An 18,162-nucleotide genomic window follows, 5' to 3' on the forward strand; every position below is an offset into this window, starting at 1 on the left:
GGTCATTGTGGACCACTTTTGAGAAAATTATTTTTAGTAGCAGCTTATGAACGTTGTAAATTCTGTGCGCTTCCAATCCAGGTAATCTCCGAGCTCCGGGCCAACCTTGAACTTCGCCATATTCTTCCGCTCTCTTCAACGCCTACCAGCTTCAGGTAAACCTATGCACTAGCCTTGGGCAGTGTTAGTACGTGTTGACCAAGTCTTGTGAGGACGTTACTCTGCCTCTTGGTGCTTCTCTCTGATCACTCTTAAATATTGGCTTTGTATCAGGTGACATGGTCTGCCCTTGCATGATGTGGGGGCTGGGTTATCATGCTCATTTGGTGCTGGATGCCAAAGTACTGACGATCATTTGTTAAGACAGGAATTTTTGAAGTGAAACTATGAAAATGGTGAAGTATGCTTGGTAATGTTTATTGCTCTCAAGGGCTTGTATTGTTTTCTGAAATGTCGCACTAAATGTGCGTGAAATCTTTTTGTTTTGTTTTGGAAACTTTTAAGGTGCCATTTTGAGGAAGATGAAACATGAAACAATACCTTTAATGCAGCATTTTCAACGTCAAATGCAAAAGCAAGTGATGCATCTGCTTGTGGAGAGGGTAGCAGTTGTGCCACATATGGAGCAAGATAATAGAAATACACACAGCTATGCTGTTGGACTCTTTTGAAGGGCTCTATGTAAGACGTAAAGCAAAAAATAAAACGTGCACAAAAATAGCAGCCTCTGTAGAATACAGTGAGAAGGAGAGGGTAAAAAAAAAAAAAACTGCATAGTGCAATAGATGCTCTATGTGTGACTGTTCTCTATCTCTGGGTGGGTACTTTATTGATTGTTTTCATGCATCTAGCATGCTCTATTATCCTTTTTTTTTTGGTGCAGTTCTGTTAAGAGGAACTCCTGGTAAGACGAATAAATTTCTGGTCCCTTCAAGTTCACCTTAAAGGAAGCCTACAGTACGTAGGGACATTTGTCTAGGAACACTTGGAGTTTCATAACAGGTGAAATTTTTCAGGACTATCTCTACAGCAAGGTTTTGCATGTGGTGTTGCCATGTGAAGACACAACATCCGGAACATGTCTGAAACTTGCCTTACATATTTAGATTACACTAAATGAGCTCGAAGCTAAATAAATTATCACCAGGTTTTAAATTGTCTGACATAAAACTGAGTAGCAAAAACTATTGCTTGACAAATTGCCTTACTTTCATACTGAATGCACTCTTTTTCAGAAAAAGAATTTGTTAGTTGGGAAGTATGAATATTACATAGAGCAAAATTTGCACTCTCGGAAATAAAACTTTTCTGAATTTCGTGGCTAATGTAGGCATCATTATTTGAGTGTGTCCATTCTGCTAGCAAATTTCATATTCTTATGAAAATGCACCATGATGGCTTTTTACTAGACTTATCGGTTTTCACACCTTGTACAAAATGTGATAACCTGTATATCGCCCTTTCCTTGTGGCTACGGTGGTACTAAAGCACAGTCTTGTGAGCAGTGGGCCTGCGTACAAGTGCTCCTGTGTTTTGTTTCATGGTGATGTTTCTCTGTGTCCTTCGTTGACGCAGATTATTAAGCCACTTTTGTATGCCATAAAGAATACAAGCTGTATTCGCTCTTTTCTTGCACAGTGCTGAAGAAGATGAGGAGCTCCTGGTGCTCACTGAAATTTCCAATGCCGTTCAGCTGCGCAGGTTTCTGCGTGATGCTTGGCTCAAGGTGCGTGCATTTGTGAGCACATTATAGCAGTTGTCATCTTCCTTTTGTTCTGCTTGCCTAATATGTGGCAGGCACATGGAACCAATTTTAGAAATTTTAATTTTACATGGTAAACGCAGCGCTTGTAATTGTCAAGGTTTTATTTTCTACAGCAAGACCAAGTGTACATATGTTCATTAAAAGGGTATCAAGGTAAATAAGCGACCATGGTTCCAATGTTAAAACTTCTGTTCAGACAATCTATACAAATTATCAACAACAATGGCAAACAGTGTTTTTTTTTTTTTTTGGGTACGTATGTGTTCACGATATGACTGGCTTGCAATAGTTGTCATCTTTGGAAATATTTTTGTTGCAAGCAAAAGCGAGTGGTTTTCTGGTAACATTGATTGCGCCTTGATTCACGCTGCAGTGCGTATCAAATGTCAAAAAAGTATGTTGGTTTATTACACCACATAGATGCAAGTGGTAAATGTGTCGGCGCATTTTTGCGAGCGTGAATACATTGTTGCAAACCAGCAGTGTTATGCAAACATTTTCCTTTTTCTGCAGATTATAGAGAATGTCAAGCTGGCTGCAGAGCACAAGGTCAGTCTGCATCATCCGCATTGCTTTTTTTCTCTCTACAGCACACCAGAGCTGTGGCAATGCTTTATTTAACTGTAATGAACTAAAGCATGGTCTCTGTTTTACATTCACCTACTTTTAACCCTTCCTTCCCAGACTTTGGACATCCTGTTCTTTGTGATGCTGCACAAATTCTTGCCGAAACCCGAAGCCAAGTCTGTGGAGAGCCTTCTTCGCAAGAAAGTGCGCAGTGGCCAAATTACAGGAAGCCTTCTTGACCGAACCTTTGACTCGCACCCTCAGGTGAGTTGCATTTAAAGGTTGCTTTGACTAAGGAATTGAATTGTTGCTCTAAAGTACACTGCTTAGAATGTCTTTATTACTTGCACTTTATGAATGATTTGAAGGCTGCAGTCACAAAAAGGAGGTGTACAATGCACTATGCACTATAGATCAACCATGAAGAACAAGCTTGCATTCCTTGGGTTGGGTTGGCTTGTGTGGTCATGGCACTATCTTTGTAGATTCATTCTAAAGTGGAAGCCTTAAGTGGCTATTTTTGTGAAAACATGTCCGCAAAACCTGGAAGCGAAATATGGAAGTAAAATGTAACGTGTGATATGACATCACATTAAGATAGGACTGGTTGTCATGAATGCGTATGTAATGACAAGTGGTATATAAATGCCATGCTTGGTCAGGCCATGAGTCATAGTCACTTGTCATGAGTCAGTTAAATTAAAGATCCAATGCACATGACTATGGAGTCCATGACTTGTGCAATTCAAAATCATGACCATGACTAGTTTCTAGCCATTGCTCTCAAAAGTGCTGAGTCATGACACTCTAGGAGCTACTAAATAGCAGCCAATGCACATGCTTTCCCATTTCTCCAATGCAGATCTCTGCAGTGTTCTCAGAGTTTTTATTTTTGGGAAAGCAGGAAATTTAACAGTACACACATGCTCTTGCTAGAATATCTTAAATATGAAAGTAAATAAATAAGTTTAGTAAACAGTGATGTTTTCATAAAAAGGTATTCAGCACTACACAGACACTGGAAGAAAACACAGGACGGACGCTGTTTGCTTCCAGTGTCCGTGTCTTTGCGTAGCACTGAATATCTTTTTTTAGAATGTCTTTGGCTCCCTGGAGTGACATCACATTGGCTGGCATGAGTGTGGTTTCCCTCTCTACTGCCTTCCTCTCCAGGACTTGCACGGGATGTGGTATAATTGAATGGTATGCTTTCAGTCGGTGATTGCAGTGGTACTTTACACATAACTGAAAAAAATAACTTCACAGACATGACTAACAAAGAGCCTATTTCAGAACTCTAGAAGGTTAACATATCTTTAAAAATGCCTCAGTGTCCATTTAAGCTAGTGTCCAAATCCATAGACATGTCCATCCAAAAGAAGGCAATGTAAGCAAAGGGCAACTAATGAAACTTGCATGACAATAAACAAATTTTGTGAGGGCCAGCAGATTACCTACAAGGTAAGTGTATCAATTGCAAGTTTGAATCCAAGCCATGAAATTTGGGAAAGGGAGTTTTATCGCAGAATTCAACCAGACTGCAGGCAGCTGCATTTTAATGGAGGCAAAACTGAGTGGCGTCCACGTGCTGTGCGATGTCAGTGGATGTTACAGAACCCCAGGTGGTCGAAATTTCCAGAGTCCTCCACTACAATGTCTTTCATAGCCTGTGTTGCTTTGTGACGTTAAACCCTACAAGCCAAGCCAGAATAGAAATGAGGAAAGCACTTGTGTGTATTAGGTAACATAAACCTGTTACAATCAAAAGGTTTTGTATGAAAAAAAAAAAATGTGGATGAAATGATAGAATATGCAACAGGCTGCTCCTATGCTGCTATTTGAAAGCGACCGCTCCAGCGGTGGTAAGAGGTAGCGCAGCATAATTGAATTCCTGTGATAGTTCTTAAATTAGCTATTTGGCTAGGTATGCATCTGAAGGTGTCATCACTGAGACACCATTATACTGTTTCTGCAAAGGCTATGGCTTTGAAGCATTCTTTGTATTTCTTGGGAAGATAGAAATTTTTGGTTAATTTTAGATCAAATCAGAAATTGGTTAAAGCGTTCTGATGCAATGCGGGATAGGGATGGAGAATGGGCACTGTTAGAAGTGTTAATTACTACCACGGTATCACATGCTAAACTTTGTAGTGAGTTGGAGTCCCTGGGTTGGCAGTTAGCTGGCAGATACAGACATTGGACAGTCACTATTTTCAGCTGGTGCTTGCAATATATTTACATATACCCGTGCAAAGTCATGATGCACGTATAACTTTGCACTGATAATTGTGTCTGTGAAGTGTTGAGAACTGTGTGTGAATTGTCATCTTAGAATGTTTCAGCCAGAGGGTCTTGACTGTGACGTTGTTTGAAGGGGAACTGTTCCCCTCTAGTGCTCTGTTTTCGAATTCCAGTTGCTAACTCTTCCTTGAGACTTGCTGTTGCTATGAGATGGATGAACACTTCTTTTCTGACATAGTGCTATACCTGTGTTATAGCTGGTCCCACCTGGTAGAATGTTGTTAATCATTCTCTTTTCTCACTCTTCCAGGTGATGAAAGTATATAGTCGCACCATGATGCACTTGGCTCAGGTGATGCTATGGTGTCCCGAGCCACAGGTCCTCAAGTTTGGGGAGCGAATGTACCAGCGCATGTTCGTCTGCTATGAAGGCACTGCGAGAGAGGCATGCATAAGATTCTCACTCTTTTCTATGGGTTAAAAATTTATGCCATTTATTTCTGTCTCCTAAATTTGCATGTAATTTTAAGGTATTTCATTTTTACATAAATATTCAGCCATGAACTAACTATGAGGCCCAGTACATATTGTGCATCTGCACTTTTATTATTGGAGAAAAAACACAAACTGCATAGAGCTCACAGTTTCTCAGACATGGCTTTTGTTTATAAGGATTGTTTCTAATTGCAGGAGGTGGTACTGAACCTTGTGACCCACTTTGGCAGTGGAGTGACCGCTCAGATGGATGCCGCCTTTGAATGTGCCCTGGAGCTTGTTCGCCAGCACACAAACCTCATGGCTCCATACGGTGGCTTCTTCAAGGTTGGCAGTCTTCTGGCATGCCTTGTACAAGTGTCTGTGTGACACACTGATATTGTTATACCGATTCAGCAGTCTTCTTTTCAAGTAAAGGCTTGAAGGGAGAACCGCATGAACGAAATTACAAACACACTACATTTTAGCCATCGCTTCATGAGCCTGCCATAATGATTTGAAGTGTGTTGCGTAGGTAAAACAGATTTTAAGAGCCGATTGTAACTTTGAGCTAGATTTATGAAATTCTTGTTTTTGTTTAAAAGTTGGAACAAGTTGTTTAAAAATTTTGTATAAATGTTTTAACAGTGTGCGTGTGGTGTGCAGCATCTGACACCATTACGCGAGAGTTGCAGCGATTCATCTTGGCACAGTTCAGTTGTATTTCATTTCATTAGCTTCCTTGATATATAGCTGCCCTCCAGATTAGTTGTTCAGTTCGGATAGGTATATAAGGGTTTAACATCCCAAAATGACTGAGGCTGTGAGGTATGCTGTAGTGGAGGGCTCCCGATAATTTCAACCACTTGGGATTCTCTAACATGTACTGATATCTGTGCATGGGTGTTGCTCACAGGACGGCAATACTTCATGTTACTCCATGCTAATTTATCTTTTGGGCAAATGTAGCATTCAGGTTGAGGTGTAATGAAGAAGAGAAGATAAATATTCACTTTGCTTGTAGACTGTGAAGAGAACTGCTGTAGTACGTGTCAATAGTTTGAAAGTTCTTGAAATAGTAATGCTTTTAAGGTAATCTTTGCGTGGCTTTTTAGATTCCTGCATGCTTAGCTATAAGTAGTCTTATTACTGCCTTCTAAGCAGATAGATAGGTTGCTAGCAAATAACCAAGCTTTGACAATATATGAAGGTTTAGTTTAGAGATTTCTAACGCTCCAAAGTGACTCAGGCTACCAAGGCAACGACACCATGAAACGGCAGTTGATCTCGTATAAAAGAGTAAAATGAACTTGTTTCCGAACAATACTGTATGTATTAAAAAGGATTGAGCTGTCTTTTTTTTTTAATAGGAAATTAACTTGTTCAAGTTGCTATTTTTTATGTCTCCTGCTATGCTTGTATTTCATTCTTCTCTGCTTTGTATTTTCTGCTGCAAATGCAGAGCACCCTTGACATTCTGCGGAACCTCTCGTTGTGCCAGATTCGTACGCTTTTCCTCATTGTTGCACTTATCGCCTATCGTGGAGGCCGTGAAGGTGCGACGTACCAGGTAAACGGCCTCGTTCAACATTTCAGCGTAATGCATTTTTTGCTGTAAGGCATCATTTATGCTGGACGTTGAAACACACTCTACTTATCAAATAGAATGCTAGGATTAACGCTTTTTCTCTCTGTTTTGCTTATTTTCAGAGCCATTTGTAGAACCATTATCTTGCATAGCAGACGGGATTTCTTTGGTGGCATGGTGGTAACCGATGATTTGTATCTTTTGGGTGTGGACTGCGTAGACATTTTTTATCGGCCCAGCCAGCTTTTAACTGTTTGCAGAGGGGACTTAGCTGATTCTAGCTGTTCTAATGCTGTTTTCTCTAGTGAACGAAACTTGAAGACAGTAGCTTTAAGACATCTGTTTGGTCAACTGATGTATGTATATTTTGCTCTTCACCCAGGATGAGCTGCAAATGATGATACGCAAGATGGTGACAAAGTCATGCCCTAGGTGAGTTATTTGCTGGATTCACAGGATAGCAGACTTTCTCTGATGATTCTGCCCACCAAATTGAGAAATGGCTCGGTGTAGGCCTCCCTGAAATGGTTCTCGCTAGTGAGTGGTGCTTTGATGGCTCTGCACCTGTTTAGATATGCTAGAAAAGTTTGCTCGTACACTTTCAGGTCAAAGCGGATTGGGGTCATTGCAGCTCTTATGACAGTCAAGGCCATGGCTTCAACCAGGTAAACTCGACAAATTTGCCTTGCATGCTCATTAGACGGTGTGTTTCGTCTTCAATTAAAGCTATTTTTTATTATGATCTCTTTTTGTTTTTTGAGGGTTTGTGCATATATATGCAGTTGCGAGGACCTTCTTTATATCTAGGTAGCTTACGGTGCCTGCACAATTTGTTTTCCCACTCTTATTTTTTTCCTCCCTTTGCTTCATGTTTCTTCTGCATTTAACCGGAATTGTCTTGCTTTCTCATTTTTTTTCGTGTTGGCACTGAATTAATTCATGGATGCTCAAGTGCCATACATTGTCAGTGCACATTAAAGAGCCTCAGGGGGTAAAAGTTTGTCCGTAGCTCCCTACGCTGTGTGGCTGTAACCCTGGTTTTGAGAGTACAGTAATTCTCTTTAGTCATAAAGATCAACTAGCAAGGGAAATTATGGAAGCTTTTTACTTAGAGAATCATGATGATACATGTATCAGTCGTTCATTTCTGGTGGTGCCGCAGAAGGAATTGAATTTTTTAAGGACTGTTTATGTTGGTCGATAGATTGAAGATGGGAACTCAGTGCATGTCCATTGTCCATTGTGCAGTGTGTTGTGTTGTGGACACATGAGTGTTGTCGCATTGAATACGTGAGTGCTAGTTTGCGTTGTGTATTCCGGTTTTTGTTTTTGCTTTTATGTTTAAAGTTCTTTATTTTTGTTTGTATTTTTATTTTAATATTTGTAATTTTTTATGGCATTAGCATTCTTCTGGTTTCTACATATTTTGTTTGGATCTGCGTATTTTCCTTCCTGAGTTAAAAATAAGTTGAGTGAGCTTATTGTGTTAGTATTCTCTCTGTGTCCGTGTATATGCTTTCATGTTAGCTATGTGAACCGAATAACAAATGTATTCAATTTGTATTTGGAATTATGAACATTCTCACGCCTCTAATTATAAATATTCTGCGTTTTGATGTCATGCTTTTATTCGTGACATTTTCATAGTTTGTTGTGATCAGCGAATTATACGATGTTATTTTTGTGGCGTTTTGGCTTATGCTAGAGAATAACAATTTATTAAGGACCCTATTTGTTAAGACCATTTTTGATTGTTTTTACTTGGCAGGAGAATCAGGGGCAGTGACACACTTCAGCTGTCGTCATCGTCATCAACAAGCAATGCTACTCCTGCTGAGCTGATTCGCTCTGCGGTCGACCTTCTTGAGCTGGTCAGGGCATCGACCTCTAGCTGGCCTCAAGCCATGTCTCTCTTTTATGATGAGCTCAGCCGTATTGTCGTCCATGGAGAGCTGGGCCAAAGCATTGAGGTACAAGCGTCATATGTAGCTACAATATTAATATAGAGCTGTGGCTTGACTTTTTTTTGGGAGTAAATCCTTATTATTCTGCCATTGCCTTCAAAGAACTTACTTTCTTTTCTGCACAAGTGTCATATAGTACAAGCGCGAACTGTGCTTTTTCCAATAGCCTTTGGAAAATGCATTGTGTTAACGTTTAAAACCACAGGGCCATTGGCAGTTCAGTTTGCCCATTAGTCAAATTGGCTGTGTGCTAGTGGAAGTACTGGAAGCTGCGCTATTTTATCGCTCCAGATAGTTACTTGACTCTGACTGCATGTATGTTGCTGTTTGTTACTTGCATGTCGTAGTGCCATCCTACTGGATTGACATCAAACTGAAGCTGCATGGAGCAGGCGTTTAAGAAATGCTATTCTCTTCAGACAATTACTTTGATGAGATTTCAAATACAAAACATTCATATTGCATCGAATATCGAATATTTTATTGTTTAGCCAAAGAGTATTCAAGATTGTCAGATACTTGCGTGGGCCTAGAATTATTATATTTTAGTCCACCAGGGCCAATTTAATGCTGTCTGATTAGTAACGGACGTTTTGATGTTTGGCATACTTTCACTGAAGTGCAAATTGGAAACCTCACTTTACAGACCTGGATCAGTGATACCATCATCACAGACTTTCAGGATGATTATATTGCGGATGTGACACCAGATGACCAGGAGCAGATGTGAGTTTTTCCAAGCAATGAGCATGTGAAAGCATCTTTATTGCCATATGGTTGATAGCAGAAATCCAGAAGACACAGCTGTCTTATGCTGGCTCGAAACTTCTAGCAAAGAGACCTGTACTTTTAAGCAACCCTGTAATAATAATTCATGTTCATACCACTCTTCATTTCTTACCAATTCTTGTGTGGAATGGCACTTCACAGTCCATTTTGTTTGAAAAAGGTTATACCTTATCGCATGAGCACCTTTGATTGTGATCGAGTTGGTAGGAATAGAACTGGGTGAAGATTTGGCATTGCTTCGATCACAGTCAAGCCTGATCCGGCTCGACCCCAAGCTGGTTCCTGAAGGTGATCAAATTTTCAATCCCAGTTGAAGGCTTCTGATATCAGGCTCGGGAAGCAATCAAAATTCAAGTAAAAGTGAAATAGGAAGACTGCATAATAGCTATAAAATTTTAATCCACCATGCTTGCCTCTTTGAGCTGTGGTGCATTAATGTAGTCAGTACCCATATGCATGACGAGTAGCATGATGCTTGGTGCATGTTTGTGATGGATCCCACTGCAGCTGCACTACAGGCATGGGATTTTTGATCAGAGGCATTTGATATCGCATGATTAGAAACCAATTTGTTTGCACTGTTTGTATGAACTCTTATGCAGCTGCAACTGGCATTTTAGCAGCCATCTTGTCGACTGTAATTGAGCGGAATGTGTCATGGATGCGAGGAACTTTAATCGCGATTGGACTTGATGAGGATCAAAAAGGCATGTTTGACAGGAGTGTTATGTGTGGAGTATTTGCTTGATTTGCTCCGCAAAAGCAAGAAATATTTGTCACGTGCTAGCTGTAGATCAAGGGAACCTGTAACTTTCACTTGCAAGGCTAGCTGCATCATTTGATTGGACTACTGTCACTGTCTGTGAGACCATACAAGCCATTAAGGTAGTACAAATGAGAACAAATAATCACTGTCATCCAACAAGATGTTACTGCTATTTCCGATATAGTAAACAGGTTTAATTTGCTGCAAATTTCAACTGCACCGTCTAGTTGAACTTATAGTTCATAGCAAGTTTGCAAGTGTCGTGAGGCAAAATTAATGAAGTGCCTTGGAGCAGAGGGCTAGGAATAAAATCATGAGGCATATATTCACCACTTGTTGTGGGTTTGCCCGGCACTGAAGCCGACGAAAATTCGGCACCTGACGGCAGCGGGCCTTTTGCCGAACAACTCATCTTCGTACATTGCTTGGACGCAAGGGCCTTATCATCGCTCTCTCTTTAACTTTATTAGAACAGCCAACTTTTTTTCTTTCATTTAATACCCCTTCACATTTTTTTTCAGTTCAGTTCAGTCGTTCAGTTGTGTCCAACTCTTCGTGACCCTATCAACCATGTCATGCCACGCTAACCATCGCGTTCGCTGCCTATCCCTTCTCCAGCGACCCTCAACCTTTCCCAACATCAAATCTTTCTCCAGCGACTCCTCTCTTCTCATCAGATGACCAAAGTAGCTGAGCTTACACAACTTTAGAATTTGACCCTCCAATGAGCAGTCAGGGTTTATGGTCGACAGTATCGACTGATTTGATCTTCTGGCAGTCCAAGGAACTCTCAAGAGTCTCCGCCAGCACCACAATTCAAACGCGTCAATTCTTCGGCGGTCAGCCTTCTTCACAGTCCAACTCTCGCATCCATACATCACAATTGGGAAGACCATAGCACGAGTTATACGGATCTTGGTTGGCAGACTAATGTCTCTGCTCTTTACTAGGCGGTCAAGGCTAACCATGGCTCTCTTTCCCAGAAGCAGGCGTCTCCTAATTTCATGACTGCAGTCTCCTTCCGGGGTAATCTTGGAGCCCAAAAACAGCCAGCCTTTTTTCTTTCATTTAATACCCCTTCACATTTTTTTACATATTCCATTATGCCCTGAGACAATAAACAACATTATTAAAAAAAAAGATGCAAATATGAAAAAAGAACCAGTTTAAAGCATATTATTACTTGCAGAATACTTCTATGAAATGAAAGAATGGGAAAACAGCAAATTAAGATGTAATGAATAAGACTACTCCTTAGAATGACAGCCGCCACACACTAGGTATAGAACTGGCTTAGTAAATGAAGCTAGTTTAGACTGGGCGACATGCAAACTCTTCCAGCTGTTGTTAATCACTGTAGTTTTGTTGAGTGTGAATTATGCATGCTACAAACTGCGCAAGTAACTCTGCTGCAAATACTGTCATGATGCTTACAATAATGGGTACCTATTTTGCCTACATAACTAGGCAGCATATGCAAGATGAAGGGTGAGCCTTGTTATGTGGGATTTATATTTATTGATCTCTTTCATAAGTACGAGGGGCTATATATGCACACAACCTAAATGGAGCTGTCACTGTGAGCCAAATACTTTTCATAGGGCCATGATTATGGCGCTTGTGTTTTTGTCATCACTGTCACTTGCCATTCACTGATGTTTGTGTTGTTTGCAAAATTATGCTAGTAAAAGTCAGCCTCACTTATTCTCTATGTGATGTGTGTATCTGGTAACATGGAGCTGCTATTAGGTGTGCAGGAATGTTCACACACAAGCAACCAATGCTGCATTTTCACAGGGAACTTGTAATCATTGTAAATTGTGGGGCTTAATTTTTATGATGGATGCTGTAGTCAAGAGCTCCATACCACATGTGGTTCTTCATTACATGCTGGCAACGCACAGCACTCTTCCTCCGTTCAAATGCGGCCGCGTCGGCTGATATTCGATCCTGCTGCCTTGGGGTCAGCAGTCGAGTGCCAAAGCCACTGACAACTGTGGCAGGTAATGGACATGTAGGGCAGCGAACATGTCGTTCAGCCCATCAGGAAAATTTATACCATCTTTACAAAATTAACATCTTGAATCTCGGTATGCCCCTTGCTCCTGTTTGATAAAAACATGCCCCCAGAGAGCACCTATCGTATTTTCTGATCTATAATTTTCACTTGTATACTAGTCAAATCCTCTTGCAAATGGCAGCTTTAAAAAAAAAAAGAAAGAAAGAAAGAAGAAGTCCCACATAAGTCACTTTAATATACAAGATGCATCTGTTCATTCGTAAGTGCTTTAAAAATGGGCTGAGGATCCCTTTATGGGAGTGTGACAAAATAATGCTTGTAGCAGCTGCTGTGCGCTGATGATCCTCAGGTTGTTCTTTCTTTTGCAGCTTGCCTTTTTGTTGGCTTATATGATCAAAGGGCTCTTTAGGCCATGCACCAGTCCCTGATCATTTTTTTTTTGTCGAACTGTCTCCCTGCTGCATAGTTCCTTGAATTTTACATCATAGCTCCCAAAATTGAAATTTTGAGAACATGGTACACTAGATGTGGTAACAGTCGCATTCACTGTTGCCATGGCGGGATTATGAGATCCTGCCATGAGATAACACATTAAAAAGAACTCACTTTATTTCCTTATTTAGGCTTCAGTTTTATTTTCAAACATATTCACTGAGTATGGCAAAAATGATGTGTGATGGTGCATCATTTTTGGCTGTATGTAAGTCCCACTGACGAAAACTTCAGAGCATAAAATGCTACTTATACTATGGAAAATATGGAATATGCTCAGGCTTCAGTATAGTAAGAGTAGGTGATAATTTTTCATGCAAGGATTATTACAGTTAGCAAAGTAAATTGAATGCAATATAAAGCATGTGTTAAAAAGTTCCAGATCATGCATGTGTACATCTCTAGATAACATGTTAGCCAAATTTTTGTTATTTGGTGGGCATTTAAAATTTCTTCCATTTGCACACGCTCATTACTTCTTGTGGTCATGCAGAACGCTAAGTCCCAGGAACCTGTCTTGAGTCCCTGCAGTGCTGAACTCGGTTCAACCTACAACTTTTTCTATCAGTTCTCCTTATTGTGTCATTGCTTCGTCTTGTTCCGTTTCCATAGGGAACCATTCCGGCAGGAGCTGTGCTACAGATTGGACAACCTGACAGAAGGAGCCATCGCACTCAATTTGTTCCCACTGCTCCTTACCGAAAAAACACAGCAGCTGAAGTCCAAAAAAAAGTATGTACCACTGTTACTGAGTGATGATATATGTGTGAGCCCGGAAGTTCTGCAGAACACTCAGCTCTTCTGTAGAAATTCTGGTGTGACAGTGTATAATCTCACGTATGATGACGTCTGCCCACTGTGACGTCATGAGTGCTTTAAGCAAGTCAAGCCTGACATTGCCTTATTACATGTGGTATATATTTGTGTGAGTGTTTGCCTGTCATCACTGTTTAAAATCACGTAAGCTTGCACATTGTTGACCTATTTTGGATGCTTATGTTCTTCGAAATTGGTGAGGTCCACTGTGTTTAAAGTCATATTAAATTATGATTTAATCTACAGCTGGTGTAAAGACCAGTAATAGTATAGCAGCTGAAAAGCAGAGACATTTTCTTTTTGAACTATTAGCATTAATCTTAGCTCTTATTGTATCTGTTGTAACTAGGCTGAGTGGGCAGAGAAAGGACTGCTTGCTTTCGACTTGGCAAACCTGAGATAGGCAGTAATGAACCTTTGCCTGAGGTCAGCCGGTGTGCCTTTATGCTATTCATGTTAATTTCAGTAATGAAACTAAAAAAAATTGCTTTATTGAGTTATCTGCAACAACAGTGGGTGGGATGCTAGTTCAGAGAGTCAGAGGCTGCAAGCCAGGAAGAAAAGACCTAGTCAGGGCAGACAAAATTGAAACCTTAAAATGGTTACATTCACGTGGAGGATTGCCACGGATATGACAAAGATCAGGGCTAGATAAAGTTTGTCTTTTGTGAAATGCTTCACAAGAGCAGTCTGCTAGACACTACTGATGAGCCGCAAGGTCTACTTAAGCCAGACTGGTTGCTGTACAGATTACCGTGTGTGAGATGACCATTTGTTGCAAAATACATGTGGGCACGCATTTTGAGCCAAGGATTATAAGTTGGGGACCGTAGAGATATTGAAATTTTTCAAATACGAATCAAATATGAATGCGGGAAAAATATGCCTTCGAATATTGAATCTCTGATCAGCAGAAAAAAAACAAACAGAAAAATGGTAAACTAAAAAATAGCAAGCTTTGTTTGTCTTGTTTATTTCAGAGTTTGCATGGTATTTGCAAATATAAACTAGAATTGCACAGAAGTGTATACCCGACTGAGAAATCTAGTATAAATTGCATACAGGATTCTGTATACCGAGCACAGCTCTTTGCCCACGCCCTCCACTTTCACTCCCACCTTCCTTCCTTCCCTTGATAAAGGTGTCCACAGAAACAAGTGTGACAGGTACTGCACCTTTCCATTCACGTGAACCAATTACGAAAGGCATGCTTCAGAGCTCAAGTGAGCTTTCACTCCCACCTTCCTTTCTTCTCTTGGGGGGAGGTGGTGAAGGGTGGCTGTTCCTGGCCCTACGGAGCTGGGACTTGTATGTCAACACTGGGGCTGGGACTGGTAGGTCAGCACTGTAGCCACCGAATTTTTATTTGTTGTAGGCTGTCATTGCACCTGCCTCCCTTAGATGCGTGGTGAGGGGCACATCTTTCTCTCCCTCTTCTTTTTCTTTCTTCTGTACTTTCTCTCTTCTGTCCGCAGGAGGCAGCAGAGGTGGCTCAGCTACAGAGCCAGTAGCAGGCCCATGCATTTTCTTTTCCTTCTTTGCTTCATCCTTACTCGACCTTGGACGGGCAACTCACCCATTCTCTTGCCCTTATGCACTATAAACGGACCAGTCTTCTTAGCCTCAGTCAGCATCGCATGCAGGTGGCCACACCAGACCCACCTTTTACGTGAAAAACCCACCTCACCCGAAGTCAAGAAGTCTTCTTGAATAAGTTCATCCCCCATGCGGCTTACACGCCACATATTATAGCCCGCTGGCGTCAGTATACAGGGGAAATGATTAGTGCCCCCACTGTACGACTCTAACGCGCGGCGGCACATCTCATCTACTCTGGGATTTCCCTGCTTTTTCTACTGGACGCTCCGAGATCAAACCCTATCGCCTGAACTACCGTTCCTTTCTAGAAACTGACACTAACACACAGATGATATTTGCCAAGTATGGCTTCCTTAGTGGCCTGGTCAGAGCAATATGATTTGAGTGACGACCTGTGCAAACAGTGAAGATTTTGTCTACTCTCCTTTACCCCCATCCATGGCCATGAGCCTTCCCATTCAATAAGGGACATTCAATCACTCAATCAATCAATCCTACAGCCACAACAACTTTCTTCCCTTACAATGAGATTCAGGTGTCCACAAAAACAAGTGTGACAAATACTGCGCCTTTCCACTCCTTTGAACCAATTATGGAAGGCACAGCTTCACAGCTCAAGTGGGAGACCTGACCACACATTGTACACACTGCAAAGATGATTCAGGTGTCCACAGAAACAAGTGTGACAGATTGTGCACCTTTCCATTTCTGTGAACCAATTATGAAAGGCATGCTTCAGAGCTCAAGTGGAAGACATGTCCACACATGGTACACACTTCAAAGATAATTCATGAGTAATGCGAGTGCCCACATCGAACAGCAGGGTAACATGTGCTGTAACCAATAACTCACACACTCACAGAGAAAAGCATTGTATTTTGATGTAGCTTGCGTATATACACCTAGCTCACCATAGTAAAAAACAAAAAACAACTTTGCTTTTCAAAAAAATGTCTCGAATGGCATCGTTTCATCATTAAGCTCTTTAGTGCCTGTTCCTGGGTTTCGCGTCGCCGTCGCCGTTGTCCCTCGTAACCAGTTGTCTGTCATGGTATATACATGTCTTGCTCGAATTCTTTGCCTCAATCTATCGAAAAGCTGAAACAGCTGACGAGCTGTGCTCAAATTTCGCATTAGGAAGTACCTAATCGTCGCAATTGTCTTTGTACAGGAAGGACCTGTATAAGACTGGGTGGTGCTCTCATAGTGCTGCTGAACGCAGTAAATTTTCATTAACTAGACCTTCAAGGGACCGGAAAAAATATCCTTATTAACTAAAAGCTTGAATTGCTGAATGGGCTTGAAAAAACTGCCGAAAACCATTTGCATCAGAGTAATTTTGTCTGATGAGCACCATCCAGATGGTTTTCTGTATTTGCGATAAAAACCAAAGTGAGAAGGACGTTTTTTTCCTGGTTTCGTCAAGTGCTCTGCTTTGCTCACACTGTCGGGAAAGCCGTCATCTCACAAGTGAAAGTCTTTCTTCACGTCCACGTGTTCAAGCATTGCGATGAAGCTTGCAGTGCGATAAAACTGCTGTGAATTCGGTAATTTTCGAATATTAAAAATATCCCCAATGTCAGTTTTTCAAATACAAATACGAATTGAATAACAAACATATTCGATTTGTATCCGGAAATTTCAGTATTTACACAAACCTAATTTTGAGTGAAAGCCAAGCCCACCGGTTTCCAGAAGCTTGCCACATCAGAAAAACAGTGGAGGCAAAGACTAGTGAAATGTCTGTTTCAGTTTTCTGTTATATTACAGACTTCTGACCCGTGCTTTGTCCTACATGTTATCATTCCGCGCATTCCAAAATAGTGAAAAGAAGTTTAACATTTAATAGTTTTTTGCAATGCATTAAGAAATCATGTTTTCATCAAGTAGAGCGTAGCCTCATGAGACAAGTTGATAGGCTACAGACGAGTGATTGGCAAGAGGCTTTTTTTTCTTTTTCTTTTTCTTTTTTTTTTTTTTAATGTTTCAAGCATTGGGCGTATGCAATGTGCCTTTATATTTGCAGCCCTGAGCAACAGTTAAAGCGAGTACTAAACAGTTAGTGTGAATAGTAGGAGTTGGCTCTTCAATTTTCTTTCATTTGTGTGTTGTTTGCACAAGCCACCTTTGAATATGTAATGAACCAACTAGCCTAACAATAGTTCTTTTAAATAATTATCTTGTTACCTTAGTGCAACACTGTGTACTGTGCGTTTAAGTCACCATTAAACAATCGCTAGACGTTGGTGTAACTGGTTTTTGGTATGCAGTAGTTTGTCTTCATTTTTTTTCTCTTTTTTTTTTTGTGTGTGTGCAGGCACCATTCTCTACTGACACTATGCCCCCTCTTTCGTCTGTTGCGCATTGCGGAGCAGACAACCAGTGGCGAGGCATTGGAAGGCATAGATGCCTTGCTCGGGTGTCCGGTAAAGATGCCGGCTGCTGATGTGTCCACTTCATTTCACACCCTCTCTCTAGACCAGCGTGAAATGGTCCTCACGTCCAGCTTCTACTGTGTCAACTGGTTTCGAGAAGTGAGTAGCTCTATGCTTGTGACAAGTTTCATTGTGAAAATGAGCACATGTGTACAGCTCTGTAATTGTAGAGTAAGTGCAAGCTAATTATAGCTTTATGGAGAGCAATATTTTATGGCTAATAGGCTGCATGCTTTTATTTTCTCTTGCTAGGGCACGTCAAATTTCAGGCACCGAAAACACTGGATAGCTCTGGTAAAATTTGCTGTTCAGATTGAAGATTTGTATTGGCGGGAGCATTCTTAAAAGAATTTTGTAGGGAAATGTGAATAGGGGTCTTTTGTTTCAAAGAATGTAATTCGATTAGTACTTATGGTTTATGGGGTTTAATGTCCCAAAGCAGCTCGGGTTATCAGGAACGCCATAGTGGTGGGCTCTGGAAATTTTGACCACCTGGGGTTCCTTAGCATTCACAGAAATCGTACAATACATGAACACCTTGCTTTTTGCCTCCGTGGAAATGCGGTCCCCGTGGCAGGGATCGAACTCGCATTCTTGGGATCAGTAGTCGACAAGCAGTTCTACAGTATTTCCGTAACACACAAAG

The 18,162-nt window shown here is 41.0% G+C and overlaps 1 protein-coding gene across 2 annotated transcripts in view; it reads left to right on the forward strand.

The window, feature by feature from the left end:
- Fancd2 (Fanconi anemia complementation group D2) overlaps positions 1-18,162 on the forward strand; it is a 67,813-nt gene that overhangs the window by 19,595 nt on the left and 30,056 nt on the right. For both annotated transcript variants that reach the window (XM_084593999.1, XM_084594000.1), the window contains exons 13-25: positions 82-155; positions 1,639-1,726; positions 2,279-2,314; positions 2,450-2,596; positions 4,884-5,018; positions 5,264-5,395; positions 6,510-6,617; positions 7,018-7,067; positions 7,241-7,300; positions 8,404-8,605; positions 9,246-9,325; positions 13,279-13,398; positions 17,399-17,615. In XM_084593999.1, the coding sequence (XP_084450125.1) occupies positions 82-155; positions 1,639-1,726; positions 2,279-2,314; positions 2,450-2,596; positions 4,884-5,018; positions 5,264-5,395; positions 6,510-6,617; positions 7,018-7,067; positions 7,241-7,300; positions 8,404-8,605; positions 9,246-9,325; positions 13,279-13,398; positions 17,399-17,615 (1,449 nt within the window). The remainder of the gene's footprint in view (positions 1-81; positions 156-1,638; positions 1,727-2,278; positions 2,315-2,449; positions 2,597-4,883; positions 5,019-5,263; positions 5,396-6,509; positions 6,618-7,017; positions 7,068-7,240; positions 7,301-8,403; positions 8,606-9,245; positions 9,326-13,278; positions 13,399-17,398; positions 17,616-18,162) is intronic.

This window comes from Amblyomma maculatum, chromosome 2 (assembly GCF_055883805.1).
Source record: "Amblyomma maculatum isolate TAMU_Amacu chromosome 2, ASM5588380v1, whole genome shotgun sequence".
Classification (NCBI taxonomy): Eukaryota; Metazoa; Arthropoda; class Arachnida; order Ixodida; family Ixodidae; genus Amblyomma; species Amblyomma maculatum.